We start from the raw sequence: 27,526 nt of genomic DNA, 5'->3' as shown, positions 1-27,526 counted from the left end.
TCTGGCCCGCCGTGGCCGGGCGCCTGGCCACCCCACACGTTGAGGGGCGCACGGACGACCCTAGCGCCTGCGCGGCGACCGCACAAATGCCCGACCGCGCTTCTTTCAGCTATGTATGTGTACGCGTGTGATACGAGATAGCTGGCTGGGCAAGGCGCGCACACCTGGCGCGCGTGCGGGCGTGCCGACATGTTGGGCGAGTCCGCATTTCGTTAGGATTCGGGCTACCCCCACTTCAAGGTGGCTTGTTTGCGTTCATTTGGGCCCAGCCATATGCTAATAGGGGAATGGAGGAACCGACGCCAGGAAAGTGGCGACTTTTGGCCTGACCCTCAGCAGCTCGCGCAAGAGTCGGCCGCGCGAAAATTGCAAAATCAACTCCGGACATTTGCCGTCACGCTGTGAGATACTCGCGTTGCCTAGCTGGATAGCATATGTGTATTTCCAATTTGTCGCACCCGTGGCCAGGATCGCGACAAAGCTGTGCCAGGTCGTGCCGTGGCACGCTGCCCTCGCCATGCCGCGGCTGCCTGTGCCGGACCCGCTGAGCCCCAATGCTGCCCCCTCCTTGGCCCACGAGCATACAGAGCTTTCCCCGAGCATCTCAAGCGGCCACCAGGTCCATCCCACAGCCGAGCAGACCAAACACAGGCGCCCCTAGGGCGGTGCCCAGCCCACGGGTGCGAACCGAGCTCAAGGCTGGGCCCAGAGCTGGCAGGGGCTTGCTCAGGCGGACAGCACTCCGAAGCATGAGAGGAAAGGAGTCTGAAGGTCATAATGACCGCGACGCAGGAGGGTCATGGCAGTGCGGCCTTGTCCCCCGCTCAAAATCCAACCCACGTCCCGCCATGCCGGCCAGCCGGCCAGTGCTCACTGCACCTCACTGCGCGGCACATCATGGGTCATTGGCCGGGCGTGCAACGTGACACGGGTGTGGCTTCCGGCTTCCGGTGGTGCCCACAGGGGCTGCGCTGGCGTGGGGACGCGGGGCGGGCCGGCGTACACAAGGCGGGTGTGGGATCCGTGCGTGGGGGGCGTGATGGCGTGTGCCTGCTGCGGCGGGGCGCGGGCCACTCCCATGCGCCGGTGCCCCTGCGCCGCGCCGGCGCGAGCCTCTGTGTCAAGCTCCAGTAGTGAGCATGCCTTACCGTCGCTCTGGCCGGCGGAACTCGACGTGCTCTGGCCACGCCGTGGCCGGGCGCCTGGCCGCCCCACACGTTGAGGGGCGCACGGACGACCCTAGCGCCTGCGCGGCGACCGCACAAATGCCCGACCGCGCCTCCAGACCAATTGCCAAAAGCGTTATGGGTTAGTTGTTGAAGCAGGGCACATTCCTTATCCGGTTGTGCCGCGTCGGCTGGGTTGACGGGCAGGTAAGGATTTGCCACGGTTCGTGGCAGTGCCGACCCGACGAATTAGGCTCTGTATGAGAAGTCCTGTTATCATATGTTTGTTATGCTCACATGGCATTTGGTCGAGTCTAGATAACAAGCTTTCCACAGGTTGCGGAGAAAATGCGCCTAGTTGCTGCAGATACTTGAGGGCCTCGCCGCGACCACAGGACAAGAGCCGCACTATTTAGTGGATATGGCATCGATCTGGCCACAGGCTCTTGGGCTTGCCTAGGGGGAGCAAAGGCGGGAGCGATGCCCTCCGCGCTGGGCTTCATTATTGAGGTTTGTGCAACCATCCATGCAGCTTTATTATAGCTATTTAGAAGGCACTGATCCGGGGCGAGGGACGTCGCGGTTGCCCAGAGACAGGACGCTTAGCAGTTTGCTTGTGCGACAGTCCGGGCCAGGCCGGGCAAAGACAGCAGTAAGATGAGGTTTGGATTGACAAGTCGTAGTTCGATGCCCGAGGAAGGACTGCCTTGGGGCCTCTCGTCGGTAGAACCGAAAGCGCACCCCCACGACCGAGCCCGTCAGCAAGCTACGGTTTGAGCTTGAGCCATGCTTACCACAGGACATTATCCATCCCGTGAACAGGAGACGGGGCCGAACAGTGTGGAGGTGTTTGCCTTGTCACACGGCGATGGCTCTCGCCCGTCTCTAGTCACACTGGTGGAGGCACTGCCCCACACCGCGTCACACGTGCGCTTCCGGGGACTTGAATGCATGCCACAGGTAATCTTTGCCTTGCCCCTCTCCCCCTCTGGTCTTTCCTGCGCGCCCTGCCCTCACCTAGTGCTCTTCTCACCATTCCCAATCGCCCTCCCCCTTTAAAACCACAGGACGCTCTGCATGCGCTGCTGGGACGTTGCCTGCACCTAGCCGCGCTGGCGCTACCGGCTCGGGAGCTGCCTAGCAGCTGCCCGCTGGGTGCGGCGGAGCAGCGGGCGCCAGCGGAGCTCGTGGCGGCGCGGCTCAGTCGGCTGCCTGGGGCCTGGGCGCTGCAGCAGCTGCCGTGCAGCCTCACCGAGCTCAGCCTGACACACTGCGGGTGGGGCGACTCGGATCGTGGTGGGAAACTCCGAGTGATGGAAGGCGGCATGGGTTTTGGTGGGAAGGTGTGGGTGGTGGAAGGCGGCGCTTGAGGCTGGATTGCAGCGTGCTGACCGAACAGGCTCTATTGGTCCCTGGCGGGCTGTTCAACAGCACGCAACACCCAACCCCTCCCTCAATATCACGTCCGTGAATTTGCAGGTGGATTCACCCAAACTCCCTGGTCCACTTGCGCGGCCTGACCGCACTGACCCGCCTGAGCCTGCGCGGTGTGCGGGTACCGCCGCCGCCTGCGGCCGAACACCCACAGCGGCTGGGAGCAGCAGGCCTGCCTGGGGTTCAGGTATCAGGGCTGGATGCGTCTGGCGAAGAGGTGTGCCGGTCTGCGGCAAGCGGCAGTGGAAGCCAGGCAGGCCCTGCATCAGCAGCAGCAACCGCAGCAGAAGCAGCTACAGCAGGGGCTAGCAGCAACCCTCACGAACTGGGAGCGACGTGCCCCGTTGCAGCGGCCATGGAGCACTGGACGCGACTTTCCAGGCTTCAGGTGCGGCCTCGGAGTCGGGCGGGATTAATGTGGTGCAGTTGAGCAACGGCGGTGACGTGACGGGCACATGGGTGCGGCCTCGCGCGTACGCGCCGATGCGCAATGCGCTGCTTGCTTTGCACTGGGTCAAACTTGTCCTTCATGTCGCCTCCATGCTGCATTCCTGCCAACGCGCAGGACTTGGAGCTGATTGGGGAGGCGGGTGGCACGGCGGCGCCGGAGAGCACCGGCTGCGGCAGTGGCGGCAGTGGCGGCGCCTGGGATGCGCTCCTGCCGGCGTTCTTGCCGTGCCTCGAGTCCCTCACACGCCTGGCCTTCCACCCGCCCAGCCTAGACTCCGCCGCACACGCCCTAGCGCCGCTGTCACTGTGCGTGTCTCTGCGGAGGCTGGAGCTGAGCAGCTGCGCTAGCGGCGGCAGTAGCGGTTCCGCCAGTGGCGGTGGCAGCAGCAGGAGCGGCGGCAGTAGCAGCAGTGGCAATGGCAGTAGCCGCGGCCTGGTGCTGGACGAGCACGCGTGGCGCGCGCTGGCGGCGGCTCCGGTGCTTGAGGAGCTCCTGGTCGGGCAGTGCGAGGGGCAGGACGTGGGGAGAGCTCTGGGGCTGGCCTCTCGCGGCTTTGGTGCCGGTGACAACACGGCCGCTAGCGTCGGCGCCGCCGCCGCGGCGCTTGCGCTCTGGAACGCCGGCAGTGCCCGCGCCGGCGTGGGCAGGGCGGGCCGCACCGGCAGCGACGGCGGCGGCGGTGCTGGCTTCTGGGGCGCTATGGGCGCTGCAGCGGGTGCTGAGGGCGGCGCGGGGGCATGGTCGGGGTCTCGTGTCTGGAGCAACCAGTGGGCGGACAGCGAATGGGGCGACGAGGGCGGCGGCGGCGCCGCCGCCGGCAGCGCATGGGGTGGCGGGCAGGCAGCTGGCGGCCTGGAGGGCGGCGGGTGGCGGGCCGCAGCCGGCATGGCGGGCGCCTCGCGGCCGCTGAGCGTGACGCCGGAGGGAAGCCCGCGCCGCCGCGATGGCGGCTGTCCAACTACAGCTGCCGGTGCCGGGTGGGCGACGGGCGCTGGGGGCAGCAGCGGCGCGGGTTCCGGGAACTGGGCCCAGGCAGCGGCGGCACTGGCGACGGCGGCGCCCGCCATTCCGGCCAATGCGACCTGGGCGGCAGCGGGCGCAGGACTCACATCGCATGCGTTGGTGGAGGAGGTGGAGGAGGCCACGGCGCGGCCGCACGGCTTGGTCGCCGGGCGCCGTGGCTCTGCTGGCGATGATGAAAATGACAACAGTTATCCGCTCAGCACACCGGGTTGCGGCCAGTTGCCTAGCCGAGCGCACGCGCCCGGTGCTGTCCTCGGTGCTCGTCCGGCGACTTCCCACGCCGCTAGCGACAGGTGCAGCAGCGACGGCGAAGAGGGCAGCAGCCTGGGCCGGCCTCCCTCCAGCGCAGTCACCTCCTCACTGCACCGGGACGGCGACAAGGACCGAGGCAGAGACCGGGGCGATCCTCCGGAGGCGTCAGCTGCAGCCAGCATTATGCACAGCAGCTACAGCCCGCCCAGCAGTAGCAGCCCCTGCAGCACCAGCCGCGCCGCCACCACGGTGCTCACGCGCGTCAGCGCGGGCGGCGAAGCGATGCTCTCGGCGGCGCTGGCGCTCGCGCGAGGCGGCGAGCATGCGGTGGCGAAGCCTGGCGCGCGGAGCGCGGGCGGCGGCGCCTCTGTGTCAGACGCACGGCGGCTGGAGTCGGAGGATGGCGGCGGTGGCGGGGGTTGCAGCTGGTGCGGCAGTCTTGCGGCGCCGGACGAGCACGAGGCGCACAGTGAGGGACATGAGCTGGACGGGCATTCGGTCCATGGAGAGGAGGCGCAGCAGGAGGAGGCCGCCGACGGGCCGGCAGCGTCATGTCAGTCGGATGGCCAGGAGGCCACAGCGTCCGACGGCGAGGAGGAAGTGGATGTGACACAGGCTTCTGCGGCGCGGCCCATTGTCCGGCCGCTGCAGCGTGGCGGCGCCAACAGCACAGGTGGCATGCCGCTGCTCCCGCGCAGCGCCGGCAGTTCAGCCGGCCTGCAGGCACAGGTGGGCGCGATGCGGCAGCGCTTCGGCAGTAGCAGCGGCCTTTGCTGCAGCCCTGGCGGCGACGCCGCAGTCGTGGCGGCGGCGCTGAGCGCGGCGGCGGCGTTCCGCGCGTCGCTACAGGTCTCGGGCGCCGCCAGCCCTGTCAGCGGCGGCGCCGCCGCGGCGGCGTCAGCTGCTGGCGTTAACAGCGGCAGCGGCGGCAATGGCAGTGGCGGCAGTAGCGGTGCAACGGCTGCAGCTCCGGCCGACCTGTTGGCTGCCTCGACTGCGGCGGCGACGGCGGCAGCTGTGGCGGCGGCATGGGACGCCGCCGATGCTGCAGCCGCCGCGGCTGGCTGGGTTAGGAGTACGGGCTGCGGTGTACCTGGACGCAGGGCTCCCACCATAGCCGCGGCACCGGCCTCCCCTGCCACTGCCGTACAGGGTACTCCAGCGCATGCGCCCTGTGTGGCACCGGCCCGGGTGCCCGACCCGTCCGTGTCCATCCCCGCTGGCGCCGGCCTGGGCGGCACGCAAAGCGGCGCGCTTCAGCGCTGTTTGCTGGACGCGGGCAGCTGCGGTGATGACAGCGGCACTGCAGCAGCCACCAATCATCTGGAGCAGGAGGAGGAGCAGGAGGCGGATGCTGCGGAGTTGGGGCCGGCGGTGGATGAGGAAGACGCGCTCTGCCGGCAGCTGCTAGATTTGCAACAACAAGGCGGTGAGGATGATTCGGCCATGGGCGGTTGCGGCGACGACGCGCACGGCATGGGCAGGCATGCCGGCGCGGCAGCAGCCGAGGAGCGGGGCTACGAGGCAGCAATGCGCGCCATAAGCCTCGGCGACCAAGGGCGCAGCAGCCTGGCGGGTTGGCGGATGCCCGCCGGACCCGAGGAAGCCGAAGACGCGCGCCTGGCAGCAGCAGCCGCTGCGGCCTGCAGGTTTGCCGACGCCGCGAGCGAAGGCACCCGGAGCGCGGCTGGTGCCTGTCCAAGTGGTTCCTTCCCAGGGCAAGCGGACCAACTGCCGGGCTTGGGCGCCGGGCTTGCGCGCCGGACCCATGCCGGCAACCTCACCGCAAGCGCAGGCGCCAAGTCTGCCGGGGCAGATGTGCCGGCGCCGCTCCCGCCCCTGGATTTCACGCCCTTTGCCGCGCTGACGCGGCTGTCGCTCCTGCGCCTGGCGGACGGCTGTGCGGTGGCGTTGAGCGGCTGCTGGCAGCTGCAGCTGCGGCTGCGGACGCTGTCCGTCGCGGACTGCTCCGGCTTGGGTGACGTGGGGCTCAAGGTACGAAGGTTTGTTGGAGGGTGCCTGTACCAATGCCTGTGGACATGTTGGTTTGCGTGGCGCGTCGCTGTAAACGCATTTAGCGAGCGTGCATTTCCTCTGCATGGTTCGTCCGCTACTGGGCACCGGTACGGCGGTGCCTGCCTCCGTGTGTTTGCACGGTCGTTGACAGTTGCCGCCTCGCGGCTGCCCCGCGCCGCCCACCTGCAGGCGCTGCCGAAGCTGCGGCACCTGCACCAGCTCAGCCTGCGCGGCCTGGCGCACACACACGACGGCGTGTTCAGCACCTGGACCGGACCCAGGCTGCTGGGTGCTGCAGGCGTGGGCGGCGTGGGCGGCGGCGCTGACGGCGGCGGGCTGGATGAGCTCCGCAGCCTTGAGCTGGGCATGTCACGGGCGGCGGCATTAGCGCTGGCGGCGGCAGCAGACGCCGCCGCCGCCAATGCCGCCGCTAATGCCGCTGCCAATGCCGGTACAAATGCGGCGTGGAATGCGGAACAAGGGCATGTGTGCGCGGATGCGACGGATGGGATGGGGCTTGGCGCTGTCTTCGGTTCTGGATTCGGGTGTCGCAACCCGGAGCCGGTGGCCCCGGGCGTGTGGACCCCCGCGGCGGCGGGCTCTCCCGTCAGCGCCGGAGCAGCCAGCGGCACCGCCTCGGGCGCAGGGCCCGGCACCGTGGTATCCGCAAAAGACGTCCAGGCGCCCACGGCCGCAACTGCGGCGTCTCTGGGCGCCAAGCGCCTGCGACGCCGTACACCCCCAGACCCTTTCGGCGGTCCCTCCTGCTGGGGCGGCCTGCTCGGCGGCTCGCGGGATGCGCTGCCGCCCCCGCCGCCGTCACCGCCCCCGCCAGCACGCTCCTCCTCGCCCCCGCCGCCGCCGCTGCAGACACCGCCGCAACACCTAGCTGAGCATGACGCCGCCGGCGCCGCCGCCGCTGCCGCCGCCGCCACCAACGACGATGATGACATTGCCGCCGCCATCGCAGCTGTGGCGGCGGCCGGCGGCTTCAGCAGTGACGACCATGACGACGGCGGCAACGTGTTCCGGCGGCGGCGGGGCGCCGCCGCCGCCGGCCCGGTCCGCGGGGGCCACAGCTCCGCATCCTCCTATTCCGGCGCGGCCATGTACAGCGGCTCCTCGCGTCGCTCCAGCCTGTGCGGCGCGCTGTCGGACTTGGGCGAGGAGGTGCGGCACCAGGGCCGCGACGCCGACCACATGCGCCCCGCTGGCGGCGGCGGGCACGGCCAGGAACTGGGGCTGGGGGAGGAAGGGGAAGGGCTGGAGGAGTGGGACGGACTGGAGGAGGAGGGGCTCTCCTTTTGGGACTTCGAGGCCGCACAAGGGGGGCACGATGGCGAGCAGGCGTCGGCAGCGGTTGGTGGCGACATCGTGGCTGCTGGCGACGTCGTGGACGCAGAGCTGCAACGGCCAGGTGCAGCGGCGGGGCCGCAGGAGGCCACGGAGCAGCAGCAGTGCCAGCAGCAGCAGAATCAGCTCCATTCTGTAGCTGCACCCGCGCCAGCGGCAGTAGCAGGCGTTACTGGTTTGACCGCAAAGCCGTTCGCGACGGCTGCCAACGATTACGCGGTGGGCGCTCTGGCGCTGTCACTGGGTGAGCAGCTGATGGCGCAGCTGGCAAACCGCAAGCCGAAGCAGCAGAAGCCGCTGCTACAGCCGCTGCAGCAACAGACGTTGCTACAGCCGCCGCCGCAGCCGTCCGCGGCGCTGCTGCGGATGGCGGCGGGCGGCGGCCAGCTGTGGGGCCGATCGCGGGGCGGCTGTAGCACAGGTGGCCTGGGTGGCTGTAGCCCCGATGGCGACATGCCCGACCTCCTGCCTCCGGATGCAACCGCAGCAGCAGGGCCAGGTGTGGGAGCTGCAGTGCAGCCCACGGCGCCGGCCCACGCCAGCGGCTGGAGTACGGCCGTCGCCGCCGCGGCGGCGGCCGCAGCGGCAACTGCAGTGTGCATGCGCTCAGGCGCCGGACAGGGGGCCAGCAGCAGCGGCGGTGGCGGTTCGTCCGTTCCTGTGGCTGCTGCTGCTGCTACTGCAGCTACGGCCGGCCAGGGCCGTGGACGCGGCAGCATCTACGGTGCGCTGCTGCACACGAGCAGCGCTGCCTCGGGCTCCCACGGCGCTGCTAGTCTGCCCGCCGGCACGTCCATTGCCTCAACCGGAGGGAAGGCGCCGCCGGCCCCTGCCGCCGCCAGCGCGCACCCAGTCACTCCAACGGCAGGAGCCGCGTCACGGGTGGATGCCAGGCCTGTCCAGGACAGCAGCAGCGGCGGCGGGGGTGACGGCGGTGGCAGCTCGCTGCGCCTGGCGCCGCGCCACTGCTGGCAGCTGGATTCTCAGGAGGACTCAGCGGCAGTGCGTTGGGCGTCACCCATGGCCCTCGCCCCAGGGCGCCGCTGCAGCGGAGGCGGAGCCGGCGGAGGCGCAGGCGGAAGCGGAGCAGGCGGAGGCGGAGCCGGATCCGGATCCGGAGCCGGCGGAGGCGGCGGAGCACTTCTTGGCGCGCGGAATTTTCGCGCGGTAGTAACGCAAGCGAGTGCTGCAGCCGCAGCCGCAGCCGGGGCCGGAGCCGGAAGTCAGGCGGGCAGCAGCGACGCGGACGATGAGGAGGAGACGGAGATGCGTGGGGAAGGAGGCGCGGGTGTCGCTGCGGCTGGCGAGGGTGGGCGGGTGCACGGCGGTCGGCGCGGAGTTGCGGCTCTGCAGTCCGCCGCTACTGCCACCGTGGATGCTGCGTCACGGGACGGTGTGCTGGGAGGCCGGCGGCGTGGCAGTGCCCTCTCCGAGGACTGGACCATGATTGAACTGGAGCCGCCGGAGCTTGCGGCGCCGGCAGGGCCGGTAGAGCCGGCCATGTGTGACACAGGTGCGGGGCCCGTTGTGCGTGCGTCACGAATGGTCGGACCGGGTGAATGAAGCTGGTGGTCTGCACTCGGGGGCATGTCATGCGTTGACCAGGGTTCTGCAGCGTTCTGCTCACAGATGTGAGGGTGTGCACGCCGTGTGTCGTGTTGTGTGTTTGTTGCATTTGGTCGCAGGGCTGGCGGTGCTGCTGCAGACACTGCCGCGACTCACGGTACGTGCGTGCGTGCGTGCGCGCGTGCGCGCGCGCAATTGCAAAAGGTGGTGCAGCGGTCTAGCTTGATCGCAAGCCCTTGCATGTGGCATGTTGCTCTACCGAGTGGATGGTGCTTGTGCCGCCAGCTTGCAAGTCCCTCGCAACCCAAAGCCCGCCTACTTCCGCGCCAGTCCGGCGTACCGGCTTGGCTGGCGGCTGCAAACTGACCTCCATGCATGCGCACGGGCTGCCTTCTCTCTCTGACACTCGAACATCTGCTCTCACATTCCGACAACGGCGCCCACAGGAGCTGCATCTGCACCACATGCCGCACCTCACGCCCGCTACCGTTGAGCAAGTGGTGAGTATCCGTGGGTTTTGCCGCCACCGCAGCCGCTGTGTATCATAGCCATCGCATGCCTACTTCTGTAAAGCGCTGCTTGCCAAGCCATTAGTGCTGACGTACGACTGTACCGGCCTGCCTCTCGCGTGCTGAGCTACCCTTACCCTGAACGTCCCGCCCCAACCCGACACACCTGCTGACTGACCACCTGCACAGCTGTCGCGGCCCCGCCTGGCAGCCCTGGTGGTGGACGGCTGCCGGCAGCTCACAAGCGACGTGTGTGACCTGCTAGCAGTGAGCGCTCTGGACCTCACGTCCGGTGGTGGCGGCGGCACCGGCGGCGCCGCGGCAGGCGGCGAGGGCGGGCTGAAGCTGCGGCTGGTGCCGTGGGTGCCGCCAGCGCCGCCGCGACCGTCGGCGCCAGCCGTGAGCGTGCCGCGTGTAGGGACCAGGTTTTGAGTCGGGCTGGATGAACCAGACGCGGCGCTGGGGCCAGTGCGGAGTGGAAACACGTACGAGTGCAAGTAGGATAGTCGAGCAGTGAGATCTTGAAGTGGTTGCCCAGGCTTCGTATGTGCGTGCAGGCCCCAGGCTAGGCGGCATGCGTAAGGATAGGGTTCGCCCAGCCGTGCAGTGCGCGTCTCAACGCAGGTTGGCTCTCCACCATGACTGGAGTTGCAGATTAATTGCCGCAATGTGGTAGCAAATTGTTGGCTGTCCACTGAAGTTGTACTTTGCGACAGAAGTGCCGGTACCAAGCGCCGCGCATTTTTTGAAGCGTGGCCGTCCTTTGTATATTGAGATAGCACGAACGCTGGTAGTACCATGTTAAAGCCCAATGTGCACGACCCGGCGGCTTGTCTGCACACGTCATTGGAACGCGGACGAAGCGGCGGCGCAGAGAGCAATAGCTTAATGTTGTCACTTACTTTCAACCGAGGAGGGAAGGCAGATATGAGTGGGCTGTTGGGTTTGGAGGCGCTGCAGAGCGTGCGGCTGGCGCTTACATGCACGCGCTTGTCAACATACTCGTATGTGGCAACCGGCCAACCGCACGTCACTGCAAGCAGATGGCTGGGTTGTGATATGAAGGTGACAAGGCCAACCCGGTAGATGAGCGTGTGTGTGTGTGTGTGTGTGTGTGTGTGTGTGTGTGTGTTTTGGGTATCCGGATAAATGCACAGGATGGTACAACGGCCTTTTGAAGGTGCTGGGCTGGAATGAAGCAGGCCCTACATCTGCTGGGCCGGCTACACAGACAGTCAGACTGTTAAGCATGCATACGGTGCGCGTCTCCGTCTCGCAAAATGCGTTACAAGTCTGCTCCGGCAACGCGGTCTCAGGCTTCCGTGACACGTCGTCGCCGCATTATTAGCCCTTCCTTAGGCCTACGATGTCGACTTCTGCCGTTGTTTGGCGCTCACAGTCAAAGTCCAGTTAATGCGGTCTCAGCACGCAGCCCACCATGAGTCTACCCACGTTCGAATGCCTCATTGTTTCACACCGTCGCCACCGCACAGTTGAAACCCAAATGCATCATCGCCATGCGAGGCAAGGCCCTTACAAGGACTGTCTTGTCTACTCGTGAAGTCTACTTCTTCTGGGGCAGGTCAATGAAGTCCTCACCCTCCTTGGGAGCAGGCCCGCTGCTGCCGCCGCTGCCGTTGCTGCTGCCACTGATGGCGTTGCTGCTGCTGGGTCCGGTCTTGTTCACAGACGGAGCCAGGGGCACAGCACTCGTCTTGGTGGTCCCGCTGCTGCCGGTTGCTGAACCAGCAGTGGAGCCGCTGCCGGTGCTGCCGGGCTGCTGCTTGGAGTACTTGACGGCGAAGTCCTCCATTGCGTCCTGGGTGGGCGGGCAGGGCGCGCGGCCGCAGGCACGGGAGCAGTAGCCGCCGTCCACCATCCAGCTCTCCCAGCACTTGCCGAAATCCCTGCGTGTGCGTGCACGCGACAGGGGTGGGGAGCGTGGGTTGGGGATGCGATTGAAGAAGGTGTAGCGGCTGGGGTTTTGGCACGAGTGCGTCGTGTATGTGCCGGGGCCTACGTAGGTGCATGCGCCCCACGCCTCACGCCTAAAGCGCGATAACCAACCCTCCTTGCAAACCCCACACATGTGCGACTGCCGGAGCTCCAAAGCTATTCCCAAGCCCATGCTCACCGCTGCTGCGTGCAGTTGTACTCGGAGGTGGGAGGCACATCGTCACAAGTCTTGCAGGGCGCACGGCCGCACGTCTGGGAGCAGTAAGCATACCTGTCGGGGCGCGTTAGGGTGCGTTGGGGTAAGACGAGCAGGTAGAGTTACGCACGCATGCTACACTGAACGAGAGAGCTCCCGATGATTCTAAACCCTTTGCACTCCTTGCATTCCCACGCTCTTTGGTCAGCAATCCAGCGCCGTCGATTCCAGCCACCCGTCAGGCTGCATGTGCTCACCGGACCATGTACTCGGCATCGCACTTGCCGAACATGCGCTGCTGTTCGCACGTGTGCCTGCATGCACGTGTGGAAGCAGTCCAGCAATGCTTACTTGCCTACAGCACGCGGCATGCATTCATGAGGGCAGCCCCTGGTTGACCCCTTGGGTTGACCCGCCGCTGCATGCATAGCCCGCCATGTCCACTCCGCGTCGCCTGAGGAGTAACTTGACCTCCCTCGGTCATCCCTCCCGACTGTCCTGGCCTCCTAGTTGGAGCCACGATATGCCGTACGGCTTGCCGAGCGACACGCGGCCTCACCGCGTGCCGGGCGCCACGTCGGTGCATGTGGCCAGGCGGACCTCCAGCGAGGGGGCGTCAACGGCAACCTGGAGGGCGGGATGGGCAGTGGGGGGCCAAGACGTCAAGGCAACACAATACGGCTCGCGGCCGGCGGTGACAACACAAAACGGGCCCAGGGCATTCGGTCGGTGTGGGGTAGAGCAAGTTCCTGAACAGAAGGTAAGCGAGCATTTGACTTCCCACCAATGCCATGACACAGGGATACTGATGGCGACCCGCCGCTGGCAACAGCTAGCTAGACTAGGATAGCACACATGCTCGTGCACACCACCTTGTAACCAAACAACAACACGAACACGAGACCACTCACGGTGGTGGGGGCATCGATGTCCGCCGTGGCGGCCGAGGCGCCAGCAGCAGAATCAGCGGACTTTGACGGGGTCGTCACGTCGTCGTCGGCGGTGGGGAGCGCTGCATGTGCGGAGGTGAAAGGAGCGGCAAGGCAGAGTGTCGGCAGGCAGGGGCTTAGGCTCGAGTGCAGCAGCGAAACAGGAGAAACCGCTAGTGGAAATGGATGCTTCGGGTGAGGCTTGGGGAATGACGTGCTGCTGGGGGCTCCACACGCCAAGAGGAATGCGATTGGTAGTGACACTGACTCGCGTGCAGCCCTGCGTCACACCCCATACATGATAGAAGACCCACCGGTGGCAACGGCGGCCTTGGGCATGGCAGCCGGGATGGCAGAGGGTAGGCCACCAGCGACGCCGGCAGCAGCAGTGGGCACAGTGACGGGGCGGGCGGCCGCCGGCTTGGGTGTCGCCGTCGCAGCCGCCTTGGGCATGGCCTTGGGCATGGCAGCCGCAACGGAAGCGGGGATGGTGGAAGCAGTGGCCGCTGGCAGGCGACCGCCGGGGGCGGGCATGGCTGCAGCTGCAGCACCGGGCGCTGCGCCGGGCTTGGCAGTAGCAGCAGGCTTGGCAGCTGCAGCGGGCTTGGCCGGGGCCGCGGTGGGGATTGCGGTGGTGCCGACGGCGGTGGGGATGTCAGTTGCGGCCGCGGGCTGTGCTGAGGGCAGCGTGGTGGTGGCGACGGCGTCGGTAGGCATGGCCGGGTCGGCGGGGGGTAGCTGCTGCGCGAGCACCGCGCTGGCGGCAATGCCTGGGGGCAGCAGGAGCAGGCACACAGGAGCGGGCAGGGAGCGGGCAGGGAGGTGAAACGACGGAAAGCAAGCGGGAGGCGAAGCGACAGCGAATGTTGCGCGTAATGCTTGGCTGCACGTGCAACCGAGCACCCTCCTCACGTCCTATCCCTCTCTGGCACACACATGTTCAAGGTTGCCTGATCTTCAGGCCAACCCACCTGCAACAAGCATGACGGCTGCCAGCTGGAGTGCACGCCAGCCGCCCGTTAGCAGCCGCCGCCGCGAGGGGGCAGCGGCGCGGGTCGCCTTGGGTTGGGAGCGGGAGACCATTCTTGGGATAAGTGGCGAAACAGCAGGTGCGTGGCTCGCTGGACTGCCGGGCAGTGATTTTAATCTTCAGGTTAATGGGGATGCGTGGTTTGAGACAAGAGTGGCTGACTTACTTGTCGAGATCGCTTATGAGCACTGCAGGCGGAAGGCGGCGGCGCGGGCTCGCCTCGGCTCCCCCGGTTGACAGCTGAAAGCTGACAGGCCAGTCTTTCCACATCGACCGCCTCTTCACTTGCCGATCGGGCTGCGCAATCACAACGAAGCCTCTGTGCGTGCGTGGAAAGGCTGCAGCATACGGGCATGGCTGGCGTGCGTTACAGTATGGGCCCCCTCCTGCTTCGGCGCCGCCGCAACAATAGCATGCACGGAGGCTCCCTTAATCCCTTTATCCACGCCCGAACTGATGGAAAGGCGTAATCATTTATTTATTTTACTTGGTCCCGCCAGGAAGTAATGCGAATGGACTCAGTAAACTACCGACTTCTCCCAGGCCTGCAACCGTCCTACCGGACTACGAAGCAAAGGGCGGCCGCCGCCTAGGACATGCATGGCCCACGCACCAGCAGACATCGTCTCGGATGTAGCGGTTGTTCAAAAGTTCACGCAGGCAACGTGTGCCCAGCTTCTGTGTTCTAGAACTTAAGCAATCTCATAGTATGCGAACCAGCCATAAAGGCACTTGGGAGAATAACCAGAGCAAAAGGAGAGGTTTCCATCGTGCAGATGAACAACCCTTCCCAACGATAAATAAGCTGACGTACACGCCATACCGTTACCGGGACAGGGGGACTTCGCTTTGATGCAGCTGTGTTGTGAGGCACATATGCGTGTGCGTAAAACGGCCCTGGGTGGAGCCTCAACATCAGCTCCACTGCATTTAAGAAGATCAAGCAACGGGCCATCCATCACAGGCCACGTGAAACTACGTATGGAATCCTTCCGTCCAACGCGGCACGCACCCAATGAAGCCAACGTGTGCCCACACACCGTAACCATGAGTAACGTAATGAACATGATCATTGTGCACATGCTGTGCTGTATTAATGAAGACAATAAAGGTAAACGTGTAAAAGGTCGTCGGCTTTCAGGCCGGCAAAAGGATCACAAACCAGCAAATGCACGTATGTGAAGAAGATGCGCGCTTGCATGCACAGGGACTCTATCCACAGTTTTCAGCATGCATGCATCTACTCGCCACGGCGGCGGTTACGGCGCCTGCCCCCAGCATCCGGGGCATCCGGGGGCACTGGGGGATACGATGACACGCCCGGGGGAAACTCTGGCGCACCCAGAGAATCCTGGGGCTGGCAGTACGGCTGCTTAGTAATGACAAAGTCAAAGCCATCCGAGCAAGGGATCTCAAAGTGCACCCCAAAGTTGCACGAAATACCGGTCTGATTGCTCCAGGGGTTGACGTACACGCCGTCCGCGCGGCCCACGCAGAAGCACTCCACGTCCTTGCATCCCTTGATGGGCAGGGTGGCGTTCGACGGCATGAAGCCGCACTGACGGGTTGCGGTGTCATACACGTCACCCTTATCACACTTGCGCCAGCGGCCCTTGTTGCCGCGGCAGTTGATGTAGCGCTTGATGTTGCCCCTGAGGACATCCGTATAGTTGCCCTTCTTCTTGTCGGAACAGAAGCAGTCGGGGTCTTGGCAAGGCGCCAGCTGGCCGGGTGGCTTGTAATCGGGGATCTTGCAATCGCCGGTGGTCTCATCGGTAACATAGTCGTCGGGGCAGAAGTCCAGAATGAGCTGGCCGCTGTCGCACTTGTAGGCGGTGGTGTTGTCGCGTGAGTCCTGGAAGTAGATGCCATCATCACGGCCCGTGCAGTTCTTGGCCGGGAGCGGCGGCTTCTGGTTGGGGTCGGCGGGCGGAGGCGACGGCGCTGCCGCTTCGCTAGGAGAGACACACAGCTTGAGACCGGGACTGAAGACGTTGGTGCCGGGGCAGGTCTGCAGAAGGCCAGTGTCGCCGGCGCAGATGAGGTAGCGGCTCTTCCTGCCAGCCGGGTCGGCGTAGATGCCGTACGCCTTGCCCACGCACCAGCACTCGGGTGTGGTGTCAGTCTTCTTGCAGCTGCTGCCAGCCGCCGCCTGAAGCATGCGTGCGGTGGGCAAGCTCGAAACGCCTGCAGTCGCGTCCTCCTTCACCTCGCTGCTGGCCACCAGACCGTGGGTGTAGTCAACGATCTCCACGGACTTGGGATCCCAGGCGGAGCCCTTGAAGACGGTGGTGTCGCCGGCCGCCGCCGCCTGGATTTGTTCCTGGGTGTAGTTGCCAGAGAGCATCATGTCCAGGACCATGCGGCGAGTCGGGTACTTGTTCTTGCAGTTCTGGTACGTGGCGCCAGCGAAGTTGGCACACGAGCCAGCGGCCGCCGGCGCGCAGTAGGTGCCGCAGTCAATGAGGCCCTTGCCGGAGGGGCAACCTCCCCAGCAAACGAAAGCAACGCCTGCGGCACATCACGAAAAGCGCGCGGGGCGCCTCACAGCTGTAAGTTGCACGAAGGGTGAGGTGACAACGAGCGCCGCGAGCAAGGAAGAGGTGCTGTCGGACATGCATGCCTTCTTCCGTACTGCAATACGCTTTCCATTCACTACCGCACCAGCACGAGAAGCTCTGCATGCGGCGCCTGGCGGAGGCCTGCCAGCCATGCCAAACCTGTACGAATAGCGCCACATGCTATAAAAATAAACCTAACCCGCCCGCCAGTGGCGGCGACTGAACGGCTGCTCACCGTTGTAGCCGGCCTGGCACTTGTCGTAGCACAGCGCCGCACCGTCGTACTCCTTGTCGGGCGCACACACCATCGGGTAGGCACTGATGGAGGTAGGGGTACGGCATCAGGCCGCACGCACATGGGTTGGGAAGGGAAGGGTGTGGGGACTCTTAGCTAGCCGGCATGTGGGAAGATGAGGCGGTAGCAAGAGGTGTGCGGTTGCGCCCACATGGGCTCATTCGACATACAGAAGCACCGCAACCAAGTTTGCATCCCCGTTTCCGTCCCCACGTTCCTACATGTGCAGCGCAGCAGCAGCAGGGGTCACTCACTCGCGCCACTGGGTCCTCTTGGAGAAGGAGCGCACGGCACTGACAGCGGAGTTGAGGTAGCTGTCCTTGATGTAGGTGCGGTATTTGGGGTAACCTGCGGATCAATGGATGGCAACACACGGAACACGGTTCAACCCAGCAGCGGCGGGGTAACCTGGCCATGCGTTAAGACGTACAGTGTTTGGACCGGCTCAACAAGCACGCGACATGTATGAAGCTCAGCACGCGCTACTGGTCGAGGCCCATGCAGGAAGTGATCGGCATGCATAGGGGTGGTGCCATCGTGTGGCGGTGCAATGCGGCATTGGGTTAGCACCCGTGGCGCCTGTGCCTGGACACACCGAAATAATCAAACATTAGCAAGACTCACCCACGCCACGGTCGTACGTGTCCTTCCACTTCAGGTCGGCGTTGCGGCGGCACGTGCAGCCGTCATCCTGAATGGTGTGGAGGGTCGGTGGGAGGGACCGGGTTACAAGGAATGGGTAGGGCTCGCGGCGCAGGCTCGCAATCAATCAAGTTGTGTAATGCCACGAGCGAGTTCATAGCATCAGGCTCGAGCCGGGCAACGCAGGGGCACGCAGAGTCGGGCCAAGGGAACGAAGTAGTGTAGTATGTGCCACCGGGCCAACTGGTTGCAAGGCCAAGCAAGTGAGCGAGTGGAGTACACCTGTTCTTCAAGACTCACGTGGTAGCCGCTTCCGCAGCCGCAGCAGCGCTTATGGCCGAAGATGTTGACGCAGCAGCACCCCTGCATGGCCGCCACGTCGTCAAGGATGGTTCGGCATGTGAACATCACAGCATTAAGATGACAACATCACCGCAATTACATGAAGCACGGCGCTGTCCGACACGCCTAGACTGCTTGCTGGCACGGGCATGCCACGGCTGGGGGCGGCTGGGTCATCCTACATGGAAGGGCCCTAGCCTGAATGAGCAGTGCGGTATGGACTATGGAGCGAATCCAACAGCTGTGGCCATAGCAGCACAGGTCATTGAGAAGCGCAGCTCCGTACGTTACCTTTCCGTTGATGTCCGCGTCACGCCTGTGCGCAGGAGTGGGGTAGGTGAGGTGGAGAGTCAGGTATGGAGGTGTGAGGTGTGAACACGCACTGTCCCGTGTACAGCAGGTGGGGTTTGCAGCTGCACCGCGCGCCTGCCATTCGAGCACCCAACTTTCTCGCACCTAGCTCGCCCACGGATTCTTCGTTTGTTGCCCCCCGCGCTGAACGCTGCGCATCCCGCCCGTCCCGTGCTATGTTTGCCCGCATGACGCATCCCCAAGCCTTATGACCAACCAAGCAACGCGCTGCAAGTTTGAAGTCCCATGCCGTATCGTAGCACCTCACACCTACCCACCAGCACGAGAGAGGGTCATTGCGGTAGCCAGAAGGGCAGTCCCGTTGAATGCACTGTAGGCGGTGCGAAATTTACTGCCAGGTAAGTTCTCAAACATCAAGAGCACAAGCTAGCTGATGAAGCGAGTGCGTCACACATATCAGAAAGGATGCACCGTGCCTGAACGTGCCGCAGGACGACCCCAAGCAATGCCTTCTGGCTCCCTTGCTCTCGCTCACCATGGTCAGACCGTTTGATTTGTAGCCATCCCGGCAGTTGGGGTAGCACATGCCGGCGCCGTTGTCGTCATCACCACCACAGCTGTTGCGCACGCAGCTGAGGCCCACGGCATCGTCATTCCAGCCGTCGGGGCAGTCCTTGTAGCAGCGGGTGGCCTTGTACGAGTACCCGGAGTTGCATCTGCAGGAACCAGGGCGCAGAGCGAGCAAGGGAGCACTGAGAGGCTGCGCCACCATGCGTGCGTAAGGCGGCGGGCCTGCAGGCTTCTGCTGCGGGCCCTCTCCATTAGCCATGGAGGCCCCATACAGGCTGTGTAGGCATGCGCAAAGTTGAGACTCACGCATTCCAGCAGAGCAGAGCTCCGTCCCATGTCTGGCCGGGGTTGCACATGACAGTGCTGCAGGTGAGGCCGGTGCCGTCGATGCCATCGTCGCGATAATTGGGGGGGCAGTTCTGGTAGCAGATGTTGGCCTTGCCGTACGATCTGCGGTGTTTTCAGAGGCATCATGCAAATAAAGAAACCATCAAGCGCACGCACTGCAATAGGCGCCGCCAGCTGGCCAAGAGCAGCAGGGCGCTAGGACAGCAGCAGCGGCATTCCCCACACCCACTCGGAAGAGCCGTTTGGGTTCCAGCGCAACGGAGTTTCAGACAGGGAACCCAGACAGGGCAGGCGTCGATCGCACGCCGCCTCACCCGTACTGCCAGTCTGTGGGGCAGTTGTTGTAGCAGAAGCTGCCTTGCTTTTCGCGGCCGGCGGGGCAGCGGTCCACAAAGCCGGAGCCGCGGATGTACGAGTCCTTGGTGCAAGCCGCTGCAGCAGTGGGCGTGCGTGTCGTGCAGGCGAGCAAGTCAGCAGGTGCTTGATCAATCAAGGAAAGCCCCATGCCAAGCACCCGGTCCTGATAAGCGGCAGCAGGCTACACAAGTGCGTTTCTGCTTGACAACTAGCCTCGCGCGCTCAGTCACGCTCTCTCTCACTGACCTGTGAGAGGCTCCACGAACTTGTTGGCGAGGGTCTTGAACACTTGCTCGTACGGCGCGTTTGACGGGTCCAGGTTGATGTCGAAATCCAGTGTAATTCCTGGAGACAAACAAGTTTTGACATTGTAAGCGATCTTGGGCCCTACAATGCCCATGCATGCGCGTCTCAACACTCGCTGTGGTCCCCATACCCGCGACCCCGCTTTCTGAGGGCCCCACTAACCAAATAGGTAAGCCTTGATGCCAAACCGGAAGTTAACCTGCATGCGTCAGTTTAGTGATGAGAGCAAATGTGAGTTCAGAGCACACGAAGCACACGGGCCGCGAATGGCAGCCTCACCCCCAGTTACCCCGTACCAGGGAACAGGCCCGGTAACCGCACCTCCCTTGCTGCAACCCACGCACCTTGGTGGTCTTGAGGGCCATGCCAATTCGGACCAGATCGATCCGGACCTGGTTTTGAATCTTGACGTTGATGTTGAGCCTGAAATGTTTGGAACAACAAGTACACGCTTGCATCGCGGGCGTTGCCAGGTGAGGAAGTGGGCCAAAACTGCGATAACCCAGCGCGGCTCGTGTGGTTTGCAACTCACGTGTCAAGAATGTCTTGAGCGGTCTTGAAGGCTTGAATGATGACAGGAGACTTCTGCACGGTTCAAATGGGAGCGGTTGGGCACGCATGGCGTGTAAGCAGTGCATGCGGCACACGTACGGGCCTAACCGCCACCGCATCTCCGACAGTGTGCACGACGAAACCTGTCCACCAACTGACCGTGACGTCCTTGACTTCAGCGTAGAGCTCAAAGCCGGTGGTGTCAATGTTCAAACTAAACTGGAACGAGATGGTCAGGAATGTCATGTCCGCCGCAATGTTAAGGCCTGCGGGGATGACGGTGCCCGAGGGCATAATGACACTTTGGCGCGCGAACGAGAAGGCCGCATTCCGAACATCCACGTTGAACCTGCATGGGCAATGCCGCATGGAGTTCGTCAACGCGATTCGCACATGGATGGTTGTGGGGCATGGGGCAGCGCCATTCTAACCGTTCCCCGTGTGGGGGCGGGGCGTTGCCCAAGTGCATCACGTGCGGTCGCTCACTGACACTCACGGGCCTAGCGTTGCGGGGATGCTCATTTGGTTGAGCATGCTCTGGAGGTTGAAGTTTGTGATGGAGAACAAGATGGCGAAGTCCGCCTTGGGCTGGTCCCACAGCATTGCCACGTCGATCTGGGCGAGAGCAGGCGGGAGACGAAGCGGCAGCAGGGGCGGGCGGGCAAGGACGTTAGTTCGGTGTAATTCCACCAAAGCAGGACAAAAGAGAGCAACTAAGGCAACCGCAACCCTGCAAGCCTTGCCGAGCTCAGCCGAACCCTGCCGAGAAACCATGACACCTGGGTGCGGCACCAGCAGCTATCCGCCAGTGCTCCCCATCGACCCGCGCACACGCGCACGCACCGTGGTGTTGAGCACGATGCCCTTGGCCTCAAAGGAAATCTTGTACAGTGATACGAAGGGGAGCGAAGTCAAGGGCGTCAGGCCGATCTCGCCCCCAATGTACGCGATCTTGATCCAGGGGAAACCAATGACTTGGAACGGATTGGTGGTGGCGGACACAGAGGCACGAAGGGTAAAGGACACGCTGGGCGGCGGTGCCAGGCTGTCGTACGCAGCCGTGGCGCCAAGGCTGAACCAGATGACCTCCGGGTCAAGGAACCTGTGTAGGGTCAACGCGCATGATCAAGGCATGGGGAACCAAGAACGGGTAAGGATTGGTAGGTAGGCGCGCTCGGGGGCGAAGCACGCGGAGGCCGGCGGCGCAAACGAGTCAGGCAGAGCAGGCGGGACACAGCTGCTAAGACTTACGGAAGGCGCATCTGTGCACTGAAGTCCGCCGAGGCCGCAAACTGGATGTTGGCGTCTGACTGGGACACGGCCAGCGCGAAGGCAAGAAGGGGCTTGCCCACGAACGGGGTGCCCAGGTTGAGCTCCCTGTGCGGCAGTAGCGGCGGGTGTGGTTTGCATAACCGGGCAGCGTGCGGAAGGCGCGGAACTGTACTCGGGAACCTAGCTGCTTCCTGATGTGTATACATTATGACCCGCGTTTACTACTGCAGTGCTCTTGGGGCCGAGGTAAGCGGTCGCGACTTTTAAGCATGTCTCGTGTTCTTAGCTCAAGACGGGTGCTACAGAACTAACAGCCATAGGAAAATCAAATGGGCTATGCTGCAGAGGCATAGGCTCATTTGCGCAAAGCAGACATCATCTCCCCCCCGGCAGGTACAAATGTAAACACCATTGATGGCTGAAACTTGTGTAGCATATAAGGACGATTGCAACTTGTTCGGGCATCTGAGCCGGCCGCATGAGTGAGATGACATATTGGGCCTTCTCGGTACGGTGCGCCGATGGGGCCACGCATTCATGCACCGCCCCCGTACGGAACCCACCAGGATTTCACGATGGCCAGCTCAATTTCCAGGTTGCCCAGCAGCTTGGGCCGTAGCTTAATGTCCTCCTGCTTGAAGCTCAGGAACTTGAGCAGGTCACTGAGGCCCGGCACGCTCGAAAGGTTGGGGCTCGCCTCGCAGCTGAACCGGCCTGAGGAGTTTGGTGAAGGTTAATGCAGGCGAAGAGTCAGTAACGGGATGGTCAGCACGCACGGCACCACGGAGGGTCGTACGTGAGCAATTGTGGGCGAAAATGGTGGCATGCCTCTTCGCTCGTACATGCATGCACGCATGTCCCAAGTAAGCGGTCCGACTGAAACTCGTAAGCCATGCACTGCCTGTCTGCCTCGCTCACCGTTCCAGGTGAACGAAATGTACTCGAGCTGGATGGGGCTAATGATGGTGAGGATGAGCTCGGGCGTGGAAGGAAAGAGTGTCTTGAGGATGTTGGCTGCCTTGATGTTTCGGGCCTCGGCAGACAGGGTGAAGTTCCGGCCGCCGGTCAGCTGAAGCACCACCGCCACGTCCACAGAGACCAGGGTGCCGTTGGCCATGACCGTCTGCGGGGGTGGTAGGAAAGCACAGGTTCACAGAGTGCGTCTGCATGTGTAGAGGCGCCGCAGCGACACGCGTGTGCGCGTAGTGCGCGTGGGTGGCATGGGCGGATGGCGACACGCGTGTGCGCGTGGGTGGCACGGGTGGATGCGGGTGGGTGGCGCGGGGAGAGAGGTGCTCGGCATAGAGGTGCACAACGCTGTCCGGGCCATGCACCAAGCTAAGGAGAATGATAGTACGCTGCGGCGTGTAGCGTTGCACAAACACTCACCACGCCACTGCCGGACTGGATGCGCAGCAGCGCGCCGCGCAGGGTCACGTACTGCACCGGCGTGAAGTCGCCAACCCACTGCAAGGCGGCAAAGGAGACAAAAGGGCCGGGCAGACTTTACCAAACTGTCTCCATTTCTCTCTTCCTTCTGTGCCGGCCAGACCCGTCGCGCACGCGCGCACCGCTGTTGGCAGCGCGATTGCAAGCAAGGGGCCCTTATCAGCTAGCCGCTCACCCCAATCTCAAAGGTGCCCACGCGGGTCTTGTTGGCGTTCATGAGCAGCATGTTGGCGGTGACGGTGGTGCTGCCAAGGATGGCGGGGACCTGCAGGCCGAAGCCCATGCTGGTGCCGGCCTTGGTGTCTGTGCGTGGCGGCGGGGGCACACACGGGCAGGCCCAGCAGACATAGGCGGGCAGCAAAGCCGGAGCAAATGAACGGAGCCAGGATCTTTGCGTGAACCTTTGCGCATGCACGACATGCCAACTCCGTGCGTGGTGTCGAGCAAGTAAGGGCCATCATGCACGGCGTACCGTACAGCACCCAAGCCGCACCTTCGGACACGACGCCGAGCTGTGGGGCCCGGGCGCCCACCACGGTGACATATGGCTGGCTGATGACAATGATGCCTCGCACATCGAAGGGCAGGGTCACGCCCGGCAAAGCGGTGGTCACGGCCGCACCCAGGTCCAGCGACCGGGCCATGGTCAGGCTCGCGGTCAGCACACCCTGCTTGTCAAACACGAAGTCAGCGCTGATGCCGGTGCTTGACTGCGGCCCAACAGTCACGTGGTACAGGCCTGTGGCAGTTTCGAAGGGCGGTGAAGCGGGTGGACGTGGAGTGAAGCGTTGGACATGCGTGTTCGGCGTTAGGAGCGTGAACAGGCACAAGGAGCGGTGGGAACTGGACACGCCGGCATGGCGTCCTGGCGTCCCGATGCACCAATACGGTATGAGACCTGCCACAGCTTGCGCCTGATTAGCCCAACCCAACGCAAGACAGCTTAATCGACTCACTGGTGAGGTTGCTGGAGCCGCGCGCTTGACATGGTATACGTTTCGAAGAAGAAGCTGGGCAAGACAGCGTTCTTCACAAAGTCAGGGAGCAGGTCATCTGCCGTGGGACCGATTGCGCGGACCACGGCTCCCACGTTTGCCTCAGCAGGCAGCGTGAACTGCAGAGTCAGGGGTCGCTTGCCGTTCACCGGGATGCGTGACACGTTGTAATTGACGCTGGCGATGTAGTTGGCAATGCCGCCACTCGCAGAGGCTGGGGGCGGGCGCAGAAGGGGTAACATATAAGCGCAGCATAATGTCTGAGTTGCTCGCTAATGCGGTTGTGCCATGCTATGCTAGCGCTCGGACCCATGGGCAGGTGCCGTAATTGCGCAGACCTTGTTACTGCTTCAGCTCACCGGCAATATAGGTGGCATTCTGGCCGCTGCTGAATGTGACCTTGTTGAGTGTGAGCGACCCGTCCAGGTATGAGAACACGCTCTCAGCCACGATGTTGATGGCCCCCGCGTCGTAGGTCAGAGACGCCGTGGCGCCGTTGATGCCGGCATCTGGGCAGGTCAGCGACAGGGCGGCGGACAGCTGACGTGCGGCGGTGCCCACGGCGAGGCTAAAGGCGTTGGCCGTGCAGGTGCCGTCAAACAGGCGCACATTTCCGGTGATCTGTATGGGTGGTGTGCGGTGGGGCAATGTGACGGGCGGTCACGCGTCAGGTATGCACGGTGAAACCGTGGCCCTGTCAGTGAGCCCCACATCCGCGATATTGAGCTGCCATACAAGCAAGGTACGGCCCAAAAACGGGCATTCAGACGGGGTGATCATAGGGTTGCCATGGCATTACTGGCTGCTTGCGCACCGCAATGGAGATGAGGGTGGAGCCCTGCACCACCAGCACGGCGTCAAAGGCGGAGCCGGGCAGGAAGGGGATGCCGCTGATCGAGAGGCCCATCGTGACACTGCTAGCGGCCTGCTGAGGGTCTGCGGCACGCAAAAGGCAGCGGGTGAGAGGGCTCGAGTAGCTCGAGCAGTGGGTCGATTACATTGGGCACATGCGCGCAGGCTTTCAGTTGCATGGGCCCGCCGGAAAAGCCGGTTGGGCCTCCACCTCAAGGGAAAGCGAAGGTAAGGGTTAATGCTACTGGCGTGCGGTGTGACTGACGCAAGCAAGGTCGGTACCCCGCACACCACTTTGCACTGTGGACAACTCACCTTCGGGCACCTCCACAGACAGGCTGGGGTTGCTCAGCGTGATGCCGGTGGCCGAACTCGACACGCTCAAACCCAGCTTGGAGAGCAGGCTAGCAATGGAATAACTACCGCCGCCCAACGCGAACGCAAACTTTTTAACGCTACCGTCCGTGCGGTTCGTAGCTATAGCTATGGAGAAAACCGTGGTTGCGCCCGCGGCCTCCTTGGCAGGCTTTATGCCCAGGCTGCTGAGCTTCAGCATGTCGGAGAGCGCCCCCATGACTGTGAAGGGGCTGGCGGTTGCAAGGCTCATGTCCAGCGAAGTGTTGGTCACCGTGACAGACGCACGGAACAGCCAGCCGGGCTCATCGGTGGCGGGCGCGTTGTCCTGTGGGGAGGATGGGATCAGGGGAGCAATTGGATAGCAGCGCATAGGGCACGTGAAAGAGGTGAGTGGCAGGCTGGGAGCCAGGCGGCGGCGGCGGCGGCGGCAAAGCGTGGCTGGTGGAATGGTGGGCGTGGCTGGGGTGCGGCGGGCCGGACCGGCTCAAGCTACAGGTTGTAGTGTTTTACCCACCATGATGTCTAGCCAGGGCACGACTTTGCCGACGGCAGAGATGACGTCGTTCCTCCAGCAGGTGCCGCCGTTGGTAGCGCCCGTGATGAAGAACTTGCCATCATCCCCCGCCGCGCTCATGGAGAGACCAAAGTTTGCAGAGAAGGAAGTTGGCACCCTGTTATTGTTGAGGAAAGGGCATGAGAACAGTCTAACGGGGCATGCACGGTTCGTTGCGTTTGCGGTCTGCGCATGTGCGGGCAACCAGCGCGAGTGCCATGTCCTGTTTCGTGCCGCTCGGACTACTGACAAGGCGGCCTGAAACTGCAGAAAAATGGGCGCAAGCTCACCGTGGGGTTTTGGACAGCACCTTGGGTACGTTGTTGATGACGGCATTTACAGCCGCCACCACTTGCAGCAGTTCTTGGGTGCCACGGCAAGGAGCGCCCAGCACCTTGTCGTCGGCGAGCAGCAGACCACGCGGGAGCACACCCAAGGCGCCCAACGTGCCTGTATCTGGCAGTCTGGCGTCGCCTTGGTTGGCAACCACAAGCCTGCGCCGGCGCGGTGCAGACCGGGCAGCGTGTTGGAGGTGGGTGGCGGGCGGGGGTACGGGTACGTGTCACTTGGTTACACGTCACACACAGCTTTGAAAGCCTGCAGCTACCAGGCTCGGCCAAGTGCGCCCCTGGGCGCCATGAAATGCACATGCCGATCTGTTGTATCCTAAGGTGTAACGGTGCGGAAGCTGTGCAAGCGGTGACAGGGTTGGACGTGCGAGCATGAGTGGCGGTGAAACCTTAGTATGAAGTCTGCAATGCAGCAAGTGCAGCGGCTATTTTTGAGTGCTAACCATAATTCTTTTCATGTCAGCTGGGTTTCGCGACCGTCGACTGTTACTTGCTGAAGTCCATGTTCGCCACCCCGTCCACGCATTGGCTATGTGTTCAACCTCACTCACCGGCAGGTAACCAACATCATAAAAATCAGTGTCGATGAAAGCATGCTGCCACGGAGCATCTTTGGCGCCCGCACTTCGCCAATCGTCGCCACGTTGCAGCGACAAGGCAACACAAGTGCCTAAACGTATGCTATTCTGCTAGATGTCAGCATGTGCGGCAGGACCCTTGCAAGAGCGAGCGCTGAAATGTCACTGAGTTTTCACTCTTCGGCAAATTGAGTAGTGCGCCGCACTCCCACAGTATCAGATTTCTACACCGAGGTGTATAGTATCGCTATTGTAGCTGCAGGCGCGTTACCTAACATTATCTATCAAGCAAGTGTCGGGGAAAGTGCAATCGGACGGACGGATTGGCCAAACGGCAAACGCTGGCTCAATTCATGAAAGAGCTTCTCGTAGTTGAATGTTTACGCGTCATCATTGCTTACTTGTGTAAGCTAGCGTGCATGGTATGCGACGTCTCTAGCAGGAGTTCGCAGCAGTACTGTGAAGTGCGAGAGCCGCGCCCACCCACGCACATTTTGGCGCGTGCATCCGCCCCCACACAAGCCTTCGTTTTTCAAGCGTCATGGTATGGACTCCCTAAATTCACCGTGCGTGGCATTACGAGCCGAAACCAGGGAAGTCCGCACCCCACTCTTCTTAGTGTCGCACCTGTTGCGCCGTCCCCTGGGACGCGCCTGGACGCCCGCTGGGGCGCCCGCACCTGCTCTGGACGCCTGCGACGTGGGACAGCTTGGGTATAACCGACGGTTTTCGCCGATGATGGGCCATTGGACTGTCGCGAGCTCCAGGCGCCTGGTTAGCCCATTGTTGATTGGCGCGCCATGGGGGAGGGGGAATGCACCTACCAGGGGCAGCCCTGCTGCCGGAAGGGGAGCCCCTGGCTCACGCCTGGCTGCCGGCATTTGCTTGGTGTGCTGCTGAGCCGGGTTTTTAAGCGCAGCTTGCGCTTTGCTCGCAAACTTCACTTGCGAGTAA

The 27,526-nt window shown here is 63.4% G+C and overlaps 3 protein-coding genes across 3 annotated transcripts; 1 reads left to right on the top strand and 2 right to left on the bottom strand.

Annotated features, from left to right (window-relative positions):
• The first annotated feature begins 1,478 nt into the window (after nt 1-1,478).
• On the top strand, nt 1,479-11,024 carry CHLRE_08g363250v5 (uncharacterized protein). The gene is made up of 9 exons (XM_043064862.1): nt 1,479-1,676; nt 1,989-2,126; nt 2,234-2,442; nt 2,646-2,988; nt 3,166-6,321; nt 6,532-9,208; nt 9,381-9,418; nt 9,708-9,761; nt 9,960-11,024. The coding sequence occupies exons 1-9, from the start codon at nt 1,647-1,649 to the stop codon at nt 10,200-10,202; spliced, it is 6,888 nt and encodes a 2,295-aa protein (XP_042921863.1). The 5' UTR covers nt 1,479-1,646; the 3' UTR covers nt 10,203-11,024.
• A 19-nt stretch (nt 11,025-11,043) lies between these two features.
• On the bottom strand, nt 11,044-14,028 carry CHLRE_08g363200v5 (uncharacterized protein). The gene is made up of 7 exons (XM_043064861.1): nt 13,823-14,028; nt 13,166-13,621; nt 12,834-12,934; nt 12,482-12,549; nt 12,180-12,236; nt 11,905-11,997; nt 11,044-11,677 (listed from the first exon to the last, which is right to left on the bottom strand). Exons 1-7 carry the CDS (start codon nt 13,932-13,934, stop codon nt 11,335-11,337), a joined length of 1,230 nt encoding a protein of 409 aa, XP_042921862.1. The 5' UTR covers nt 13,935-14,028; the 3' UTR covers nt 11,044-11,334.
• A 208-nt stretch (nt 14,029-14,236) lies between these two features.
• On the bottom strand, nt 14,237-26,958 carry CHLRE_08g363150v5 (uncharacterized protein). Its single transcript, XM_043064860.1, has 30 exons — nt 26,546-26,958; nt 25,935-26,138; nt 25,606-25,762; nt 25,050-25,416; nt 24,697-24,818; nt 24,242-24,503; nt 23,869-24,096; nt 23,381-23,626; nt 23,063-23,190; nt 22,828-22,905; nt 22,357-22,561; nt 22,002-22,152; nt 21,418-21,543; nt 21,010-21,268; nt 20,663-20,781; nt 20,326-20,515; nt 20,147-20,199; nt 19,959-20,037; nt 19,777-19,813; nt 19,555-19,653; nt 19,266-19,383; nt 18,910-19,053; nt 18,569-18,749; nt 18,351-18,403; nt 18,013-18,037; nt 17,680-17,742; nt 17,362-17,428; nt 16,992-17,085; nt 16,678-16,760; nt 14,237-16,392 (listed from the first exon to the last, which is right to left on the bottom strand). Exons 1-30 carry the CDS (start codon nt 26,563-26,565, stop codon nt 15,122-15,124), a joined length of 5,229 nt encoding a protein of 1,742 aa, XP_042921861.1. The 5' UTR covers nt 26,566-26,958; the 3' UTR covers nt 14,237-15,121.
• Nucleotides 26,959-27,526: the final 568 nt, after the last annotated feature.

The sequence above is a fragment of the Chlamydomonas reinhardtii genome, chromosome 8 (assembly GCF_000002595.2).
Source record: "Chlamydomonas reinhardtii strain CC-503 cw92 mt+ chromosome 8, whole genome shotgun sequence".
Taxonomy (NCBI): Eukaryota; Viridiplantae; Chlorophyta; class Chlorophyceae; order Chlamydomonadales; family Chlamydomonadaceae; genus Chlamydomonas; species Chlamydomonas reinhardtii.
The sequence above is the reverse complement of the archived record's forward strand: the minus strand, read 5'-3'. Positions and strand labels throughout refer to the sequence as shown.

What these genes read in the sequence shown, in the direction of transcription:
- CHLRE_08g363250v5 (XM_043064862.1), top strand. Translation starts at nt 1,647, where the DNA reads ATGCCCTCCGCGCTGGGCTTCATTATTGAG. An exon ending in TGGGTGACGTGGGGCTCAAG is followed by an intron (nt 6,322 to 6,531) that starts GTACGAAGGTTT and finishes GCCCACCTGCAG; the next exon opens with GCGCTGCCGAAGCTGCGGCA. An exon ending in GCCGGCCATGTGTGACACAG is followed by an intron (nt 9,209 to 9,380) that starts GTGCGGGGCCCG and finishes ATTTGGTCGCAG; the next exon opens with GGCTGGCGGTGCTGCTGCAG.
- CHLRE_08g363200v5 (XM_043064861.1), bottom strand. Translation starts at nt 13,934, where the DNA reads ATGGTCTCCCGCTCCCAACCCAAGGCGACCCGCGCCGCTGCCCCCTCG. An exon ending in GACGTGGCGCCCGGCACGCG is followed by an intron (nt 12,237 to 12,481) that starts GTGAGGCCGCGT and finishes ACGTGCATGCAG; the next exon opens with GCACACGTGCGAACAGCAGC. An exon ending in TACAACTGCACGCAGCAGCG is followed by an intron (nt 11,678 to 11,904) that starts GTGAGCATGGGC and finishes ACGCACACGCAG; the next exon opens with GGATTTCGGCAAGTGCTGGG.
- CHLRE_08g363150v5 (XM_043064860.1), bottom strand. Translation starts at nt 26,565, where the DNA reads ATGATGTTGGTTACCTGCCG. An exon ending in CTGGCCATCGTGAAATCCTG is followed by an intron (nt 21,544 to 22,001) that starts GTGGGTTCCGTA and finishes ACTGCCGCACAG; the next exon opens with GGAGCTCAACCTGGGCACCC. An exon ending in AATCAAACGGTCTGACCATG is followed by an intron (nt 18,404 to 18,568) that starts GTGAGCGAGAGC and finishes CACCGCCTACAG; the next exon opens with TGCATTCAACGGGACTGCCC.